Source organism: Dermacentor variabilis, chromosome 6 (assembly GCF_050947875.1).
Source record: "Dermacentor variabilis isolate Ectoservices chromosome 6, ASM5094787v1, whole genome shotgun sequence".
NCBI classification, from domain to species: domain Eukaryota; kingdom Metazoa; phylum Arthropoda; class Arachnida; order Ixodida; family Ixodidae; genus Dermacentor; species Dermacentor variabilis.
Window position 1 is genome coordinate 138,006,585 of NC_134573.1, and position 8,997 is coordinate 138,015,581.

At 43.3% G+C, this 8,997-nt stretch overlaps 2 protein-coding genes across 2 annotated transcripts in view; one reads left to right on the top strand and one right to left on the bottom strand.

Annotated features, from left to right (window-relative positions):
* Ltn1 (E3 ubiquitin-protein ligase listerin) overlaps positions 1-4,125 on the bottom strand; it is a 50,371-nt gene extending 46,246 nt beyond the window's left edge. The window contains exons 1-4 of the mRNA XM_075695944.1: positions 3,927-4,125; positions 3,076-3,291; positions 2,186-2,284; positions 1,238-1,468 (exon numbers count right to left, since the gene is read on the bottom strand). Coding sequence (XP_075552059.1) covers positions 1,238-1,468; positions 2,186-2,284; positions 3,076-3,291; positions 3,927-3,971 — 591 coding nt within the window. The 5' untranslated portion in view covers positions 3,972-4,125. The remainder of the gene's footprint in view (positions 1-1,237; positions 1,469-2,185; positions 2,285-3,075; positions 3,292-3,926) is intronic.
* Positions 4,126-4,456: 331 nt separating this feature from the next.
* kri (uracil phosphoribosyltransferase krishah) lies at positions 4,457-8,486 on the top strand. The gene is made up of 7 exons (XM_075695946.1): positions 4,457-4,891; positions 4,993-5,035; positions 5,155-5,224; positions 5,307-5,369; positions 5,452-5,613; positions 6,807-6,905; positions 8,259-8,486. The coding sequence occupies exons 1-7, from the start codon at positions 4,731-4,733 to the stop codon at positions 8,363-8,365; spliced, it is 705 nt and encodes a 234-aa protein (XP_075552061.1). The 5' UTR covers positions 4,457-4,730; the 3' UTR covers positions 8,366-8,486.
* The last annotated feature ends 511 nt before the right edge of the window (positions 8,487-8,997 follow it).

Below are 8,997 nucleotides of genomic sequence, written 5' to 3' on the forward strand. Positions count from 1 at the left end.
TTGCAATTGGTCTCCTGAGTTACTAAGCAAGGTAATATCATCAGCGAATCGCAAGTTGCTAAGGTATTCTCCATCAACTTTTATCCCCAATTCTTCCCACTCCAGGTCTCTGAATACCTCCTGTAAACACGCTGTGAATAGCATTGGAGAGATCGTATCTCTCTGCCTGACACCTTTCTTTAATGGGATTTTGTTGCTTTCTTTATGGAGGACTATGGTGGCTGCGGAGCCGCTATAGATATCTTTCAGTATTTTTACATATGGCTCGTCTACACCCTGATTCCGTAATGCCTCCATGACTGCTGAGGTTTCGACAGAATCAAACGCTTTCTCGTAATCAATGAAAGCTATATATAAGGGTTGGTTATATTCTGCACATTTCTCTATCACCTGATTGATAGTGTGAATATGGCCTATTGTTGAGTAGCCCTTACGGAATCCTGCCTGGTCCTTTGCTTGGCAGAAGTCTAAGGTGTTCCTGATTCTATTTGCAATTACCTTAGTAAATATTTTGTAGGCAACGGACAGTAAGCTGATCAGTCTATAATTTTTCAAGTCCTTGGCGTCCCCTTTCTTATGGATTAGGATTATGTTAGCGTTCTTCCAAGATTCCGGTATGCTCGAGGTCATGAGGCATCGTGTATATAGGGTGGCCAGCTTTTCTAGAACATAACACTCATTAATAAACAAAAATGACCTGCACATGTGCTAGTGCTTACATACTTGCACACAGTTGTATCATTATTGGTGAAACTAAAGCTTTGATAGATTGACTATCTGATAGATTAATTGATTGGTTGAACAGCTCTTTTAGCTCCCAACCCTATGCAATCCCTTTCCCTCACACACAAGTGTATAATGCTGCATCTTTTCTACATATTTTATAGGTTTCTCTCTCATTTTGACATGCCTGCCCTTAGAAGAATTCTTTTTAACCGCTTCCTTCAGAATTCTTTTTAACCGCTTCCTTCAGCCATGCCTGCAAAAGCTCCAAGGTACACTAAAACGAATAAATACATAAGCCTGTCCCTATCTTCAGGCACCTGAACCACTCTGAAAGAGATCACTGACTTCACCAATATTCTTTAGATCGAGAGTGAAAGAGTAGGCACAGTGGTAGCAAGCCCTCTGTGTGGACAGTGTATGCAATGACCACGCATGCACCTGCTTTGTTTTAGAAGTGCCCAGTATCTCCATTGTGCAGGGAAGCTAGTACGGCTCAGAGATGACTGCTTACACTGAACAGCTCCTGGCTGAAGAACTGGAACACTTGGACTTGCTTCTCGCTTGAGAAAGCAGCCTCAAAGGCAGCCCTTGCAGCAGTTGCAGCCGGTGCAAAAGGGTCGCTCTGAGAGACAAGCCAGGCACCAATCAGTGCCTTGGTGTGGGGAGCAAGGTCTCTCCTGACCCTCTGACAGATGAGCTCGTGGACACGATGCGTGGCTTCCCGCACACGACGATCATTGTCCTAGATTAACAAGAGCATGTCAGTAGTGCACATCATAATGCAGCATAGCAGATGCAGCACTGTGTTGAAGGTTTTCTTTTGCCGGTTATTGCCTGCCCGAGTGCAACATGAAGTTTGGAACTGGGTTCAATGTCAACAACCTAAAAGCAGTGCAGGTGACAAGACAACGGCAAAACTTAAGGTACTGACAGCTACAGAAGCGTGAGAATTAAGGACGGATCAAAGGCAGCACGGTTCAAAGATACTGGCAGGCTTGCCACGCCTTGTGGAAACTAAAGAATGAATGTAATATCTGTTACTATAGTTTATCATGAGCTGTTGATCGGAAGAAGAAGCCATGCTAATGCGGAAATGAAATGTTAAATGACGATAGGCCAAGGATTTTTCTTGCTGTGTCTCAATTTGTGCTCTGTCTTCTGCAAATACATGACACTATTTTGTGCGTGTGCTTTACAGAATTCAAGATAATCACGACGACAAAATTGTTTCCAGTCTCATTCAAAAGCACATGCACAAGTGTGTTGCCTGCAAAAGGCCTGTGCTACATATAAATTAAATTTTGGCATTTTGCATACCAATACCACAATCTGATAACGAAGTACGCTGTCGTGGGGGGCTCAAAACAAATTTTCACCAGTTGGGATTCTTTAACATGCAGCCTGTACGACAGGATGTAAAGTGCGCACGGTTACAAAAGATGTGACGCAGTACAATTACCAAAGAAAGCTTGTTGTAGAGACGAGGCCAGAATGGGAGGGCTCCCTTAACCAGTTCCACATCTTTCTCTTTCACAAGATCAAGGAGCTCTTGCAGAGCCTGCAACACAGGAACAAAAGAACATCATTAAAAAAGGTAGTACTTTCACCTTTCCCAAATATTTAGAGTAACGACGTCACGCCATCATCATTCGCTGCTATAAAACTGTGGAATGGTTTACCCATCAGCATTAAATCTTCATCCTTTCATAAATTTAGTCATGCCCTTAAGCTGTTTTATATGTATAACCAAGTTTACGTCATTCGTTACACTACATTTGCCATTTGTATGTATTGACAGTTTTCTTCTTTTCTTTTTTATGCACTATAGGCTTGTATACAGACAATTTGTTTTCGTTAATTTTATTTTTTTTATGTTGTATTTTCACGATTGTGTTTGTTTCTTTTAGTTCGGTTGCTCTTCTTTAATACATCTATCTACTATTATTATTAACCGAGGGTCCCATTGCAGTCTTTGACTTTGGAACCCTCGTCTGTATATTGTCTCTCACCAATTCATTGTATTTAAATAATAATAAACTGAAACTAAAATAGTGATGGTGAATATGTGTGAATTGCTGCACCTGATAATTTGTCATCTTTTTTTCTCTTCCTAACAATCAGTGATTTAGGAGACGTGTTCCTGCTATTGCACAACACAGATTCAAAGTTACGGATTGACATATTCAGAGGCACACCTATCACACCTTGATCAGATTCTCAGCTAGCTGAATCTATGCAGTGCAATTCAATCAATGAAAGCTAATCCTGCAAAGAGAAAGTGCTTCAAGCAATTACTGGCTCCTATATGTACGGTGACCAGCACCACACTGCTGAAACTGAAACTGTCACCTTGAGCCTTGTTGTTTGGTCACGCTTGGTTAGTTTGCGCATGACCATTCGGAAGTCACTGTCCACACTCGAGTCTGCGTCATCGATGACGTGCTGTCCCGTGGGCGGTATGTATGCAGGGCAGTCACCAGCCAGAGAAGTGAATCCCACAAATCCAGTCAGGCCAGAGGCACCACTGGCTGACAGAAGTTGAGCACTCCTTCCACTGCTAGATGGCTGCACAAGACAGGACTCCGCGTAAATCATCACTCTTCGATGGGCACAAAAACTTAAGCGTAAAATGAGCTTCGGGCGTAAATTATCACTCAGCAGACTTCAATTAAAACAGCGCACAGAAAACGCTTTCGAAAAGGTGTTCAGTCAATTCACCCTCGATGAAATGTTTTAATCGATACATCACCATAGCTGTTGCTCAAGACTGCTCGCCGAACGCGTCTAAAGTACACTATTATACCATCGTCTTGAATACGCTTACGGTCAGTGTTTTCAGGAATATCGAAATGTGTGATGAATCAAAACTAGAAAGGTTGATCACATCTGAGTTGAAACCATGCTTGTAAAATGCACAGCGAACGTGTCGATTCAAAAATACAAGAAGAAAAGAACGCATGAAGGCACAGGTAACATGTGGACGACGTGACAGATTGGACTACTGATATATGTATGACTCAACCGCGTGTATCTTTTACAGACGCGCACAAAGTCCAAGAAGGCATCAGAATTTAAACTTAACCACGTACACTGGGTGCTTAGGACATACAGGGACTGCGCGTCAATCAATTCGCAATGCCGAAAACAGCGTCACGACGCTTTCGACAGGCGAGGCCGTGATTGTGAGACATAGCACTCACCCGTGTATTGCCCTTCGTTCTAGGCGCCTTCTTATTGCCTCCCATTTTTAGAAATTTCGTTCGTTGAACGTGTTATTAAGAGGTTAAACTGACTCGTTTGTAGCGAAGGAAACGGCTCAAATCGTCACATATTTCCACAATCATACGACGCGAACCACAACACGGCGAAACGCAGCGGAAGCCGGAGGAGGAAAGGGAGCAGAGGAGGCTGAAACCGAAACTTGACCATCCAAAACTGTCACAAAAATTATCGTTTTTGCCTAACGTTAAAACTAAGCAACTTCACTTCCTTTTTAAAAGTATTTCTAGTTATATTTGGGCAGATTAAATAGTGTTTACATTCAGTTAGTGACCTTCTTTAGTGTGGCGCTTGCTGCCGTTATAATTCGTAATAGAGTTTACTAGTTACGATCATTGTCTATGATCATTGTCTAGTACACTCTAATTCAGAAGTGTACTGTGTATCAACGTTTATAGAATCTACTTCTACGCACACCGTTCCCGAATTCAGCTTTCGTTTTTTCTTTCGCTTTATTTTTTTATTGCACACTCTGTCCTCTGCCTTGTTTACAACTTTCACCGCTTTCACTTTAATGCACTGGCGTGGAGCGAACCTTTGATCGGTTTATTTGCCAGCCTCTATCGCCAGGCTGAACCCGCCTGTTCCTACAATCCACCAACGGCACTTAATTTATTGCCCCGTGTCTGTAATGACACTGCTAACACTTCGCTGTCTTGGCGCAAGAGCTTGGGAGTAGTGGGGAAGACCTACCGAGACAAGTTGAAGAAGAAAACGGGCGAAGCATGACGTCGACCGATCAGCCGGACGTCGTGAAAAACGCGAACACGAGGTCTCCTCCGGAGGCAAAGCAAGTTAGTCCCGACCACTTTAGGTTCGGCAAGAGAATGAAGATCATTCCCATGAACGATCAAATCAAGGAGCTGCAAACAATCATTCGCGACAGGTGAGGCACTCTGCTCGTACTGCCTCAGCGTGTGTCGCGCGTCTACTGTATCTTTAACTTTGTAACTTTGTTTTTGAACGTAACTGTGTGCTCTTTCACAGGAATACTACTAGAAGCGAGTTTGTGTTCTACGCCGACAGATTGGTAAGCCCGCGCTCATGCGATTGAGCGGAGTTTTGAGCAGAAGGCTCGCTCGCGGTTTCAACCGCAAGTGACGGTACGCGGTCTATTGACTGACGTTGTTGCACTGTATTCACCTTCAGATTCGGCTTGTAGTGGAAGAAGGGCTTAACCAGCTGTCGTACTCTGAATGTGCAGTTACTACGCCGACAGGTGAGCGTGTGTCGTTGCCTCTTAGAAGAAGACCGCGGGCGCATTGCAACTTTGAGGTGAAGCCGCGTTGGGAATTTTTCAGGATCAATCTACGAAGGAATCAAATTCCTGAGAGGAAGCTGTGGCGTGAGCATCGTACGAAGTGGTGAGCAGCACTGCGGCTTCACAAGTTCTTTTAGTACGGTATAGTGAATTGTGGCATGGGACGATACGTTGTTGTTCTTCAGGTGAAGCCATGGAGCAAGGCCTCAGGGACTGCTGCCGTTCTATCCGCATTGGAAAAATCCTGATACAGAGTGATGAAGAAACACACGAAGCCAGCGTTGTGTATGCTAAGTTTCCGGTCGACGTTCACAGCAGAAAGGTGTTGCTGATGTACCCCATCATGAGTAAGCACTGCGCCCGTTTCCACCATCTTTTCGTGGCTAAGAGACTTTCCGGCAACTTCACTTTACTAAGCGAGCAGGCCTTGTTTCAGTTGATCTGGCATGACAGATTGATTGTTGCCATTTCGTCTATGGGAGGAAGACCTTGCTATTTCTGTTCCTGGTTTATCTTAGTTTCTAGAAGATTCTTAATTACACTTGTCCTCAGTGTGTACAGCGACAACTAGCAGATGTCATACATAAGACTGCTCAATTAGTTCCTATGATATGTGGTCTAGTCAGCTCAAAGTCAGTAGCTCAATGTCCATATTGCGAGCTCAAGTCACTCACTCAGGTCATTGACCGCCAAGCTCACCTCACCAGACCTGCTTCATCTTGGTTCCAAGGTGGCATCCGAAGTTCTAAGGAATTGTCTTGCATGAGAATGAGACCACCATGCCATATTTGGCAGGTTGGCATGTTGTAAGATGCACAAAGCAAACAGCATCAAAACAGGTCACCAAAATATGTCATAGGACACAGTGCTACGTTCTTGTTGGTTCTTTATGTTACCTATTTTTCCCATCTTACCATACCATACCATACCTTAGGACAATGAGGGATGTTGATGCAGTAATCATGGCAGTAACAGTGGGTTGTCAGGTGCCAATGCAGAATGCCCACCATCCAGTCTGTCACAATACGCTTTCAGTGCACAACAGCCTTGCAGACACATTCGATAAATTTGGTCTAAATAAATGCTTGTCTTTGTAACTGCATATACTGAAATCAAATCAAAGAACACCTCTGTAAGGCAACACGAAAAAAAGAAAATGGGGGGGTGTAGATAACGGTTAAGTCTTATTTTGACTATAACTGAAAATGATTGGTACCAACCAGCAGAACTGACACTCTGCATAAATGTGCTGTATATATATATAAATAAAAAAAGAATTATAAGAATGTCTTAAGATTTGCACGAGCAGATAAGAAAGTGAGGGGTGCTTTTTAAGTGTAGTTAACAGAGCTACAAATGGAGGCAAAGTTTGTCAATTTGGTTGATAGTTTCTGTTGTAATTAGTACTCATAATGTACACCAGAATTTCAGAAATTCAACATGAATTTGCACATTTCTCTAAGGTAAAAACAGAAAATGACAAGGGTGTTTTAAATTGGGTTAGTGCTGAAATACTGTTTTGTTGAATCTGCATTTGCAGGTACTGGAAACACCGTGAACAAAGCTGTTCAAGTTCTGAAGGACCATGGAGTGCAGGAAGAAAACATCTTTTTGTTGAATCTGTTCTGCACGCCTCATGGTAATTGCAGCTGTGTTAATTAGTATCTGTTGTTTGATTGTACGCAGCTGATCATCAACATATGTTCTCAGGGATTCTGTTATGGGCGGCACATGAGTATGTGTGCTTTGTTAAGTGATTCTGTGTAAGGTCGCTGCCATTTGCAGTAGCAAAGAAAAAGAAAAATCACAACTCATAACAGTCTGATATAGAAAAAATGCATGTTTAAACGTTGATGTGACCCAAGTAATGCATATCTGTACCACTCCGAAAACAGCTGATGTCTTTTAATGACTAGGTCCCTCTGTAGACCATTATCAGAGCCTTGCATGTTCATTATACAAGGCTTTCACACAATACTAGTACTTTTAGTGTGTTCTGCTTTCCTTTCCACAGCTAGTTGTTGAGCCATCCTTCTCATTAAATTATTCTAATCTCATCTGTAGCTTTAATTACATTCAGTAGCATTCATACATGGTGGTTGGCTGCAAAACAGGCACCTTCATTAAAAAATAAATGATCTTATTTAAATGTTTGCTTTGCTACAGGACTAGAGAGAGTGTAATTTCTGTGCAAAACAATAAATTGTTGCTTCGCTTTTGTGCATGACAAAAATTGTTTCAATCATAAGCACTGTCTTTTGAAGTATGCAGTAAAAAACAAAAGAGCCACGTAGAATACAAGCAATTTAAATCAAGCAGTGTAAGCACGATAGAGCTGTAAGATAGCCCATAACGTTTATCTGTTACACTGCAATCTGTTCCTGAACAGCAAAGGATTCAGTGGTAGGGCTTTAGCACTGCTTCCGTCCGTCCGTCCGTCCGTCCGTCCGTCCGTCCGTCCGTCCGTCCGTCTGTCTGTCTGTCTGTCTGTCTGTCTGTCTGTCTGTCTGTCTGTCTGTCCGTCCGTCCGTCCGTCCGTCCGTCCGTCCGTCCGTCCGTCCGTCCGTCCGTCCGTCTGTCTGTCTGCCTGTCTGTCTGTTGAAGTAAACATTTCACGAGTTCCTTACATTGCAGTGGAACCCACAGCTATCAATAGGCAATAAAGAATGAGAATGTCTTACCCATTGTCCGCCGCTAATCTACCCATGGGTGAGGTCACTTTGAAGGAACAATAATAGAAGGATTAGTGGTGGGCGATGGGAGAGTCTTGCATTTTTCAAGTTGTGCAGCCAGTTTCTTTCTTTATGTGATCATCGTAAAATAAAAATGTTTACATACTATATAAACTAACACGTATCTTAATGTTTACTTAACAATATTGCAGCACAGGGATTCATACTGCACCAGCAAAGTTAATGTAGCTTTCATGAGCTCACAAATTATTGCATGAAACTGAACTCCTGCTTTTTTTTTTTTTCCTTCACTTTGGCAGCTGCCAAGTCAGTGATGAAGGCATTCCCAACAATGACGGTCCTCACATCAGAACTTCATCCTGTTGCTCCTAACCACTTTGGCCAGAAGTACTTCGGAACCGATTGACGAAATCTCTGTGTGTTGATTTTTATCGCGTTTTTAGGACATGCCTGACATATTCAGACTGTTTTAAATGCTTTTAAGTTATTATACACTGGAATAAATGTTACTTGTTGATAAACACAAATCATATAAGCTTGTCTCCGTTTTGTGCATGTAGCTGCACGAACTTACGTTAAAAAAAATATTCTGGGGCTTAATGTTGTAAGACTACACAGTAGGTTATGACGTGTTGGTTATGAGCGACTCTGTAGTGGAAGGTTCCAGATTAATTTTTACCGCCTGGGATTCGTTGACATGCACTGTTAGGAACGGCCTGCAGAGGTACCGACCTACAAAATTCTCCCAGCCCACCGATCTGCGGAGGCTGGCGTTCTTCGGGGAAGCGACCGACGGAAAGGGGCCACTAGGTCTGCTGCGACGACTCGCTTTGAAAGGACGACCAGACGTCAGTCCCCAGCCCATTAGTCCCCAGCCCTTCGGCGCCACCATGGCTGCGGCGACAAGCTGCTTTGTGAAGACAAGAATTCGCCGCGTCAACCGGTGGACGGCGCCGAGATGGCTAGACGGAGTCGGCGGAGCAAGTATCGTCAGTGTATACGGCGCCACCTTCGCGGTTCGGTTTGGAGTAGGGGAGC

What these genes read in the sequence shown, in the direction of transcription:
- kri (XM_075695946.1), top strand. Translation starts at nt 4,731, where the DNA reads ATGACGTCGACCGATCAGCCGGACGTCGTGAAAAACGCGAACACGAGG. An exon ending in TGCAGTTACTACGCCGACAG is followed by an intron (nt 5,225 to 5,306) that starts GTGAGCGTGTGT and finishes GGAATTTTTCAG; the next exon opens with GATCAATCTACGAAGGAATC. An exon ending in CGTGAGCATCGTACGAAGTG is followed by an intron (nt 5,370 to 5,451) that starts GTGAGCAGCACT and finishes GTTGTTCTTCAG; the next exon opens with GTGAAGCCATGGAGCAAGGC.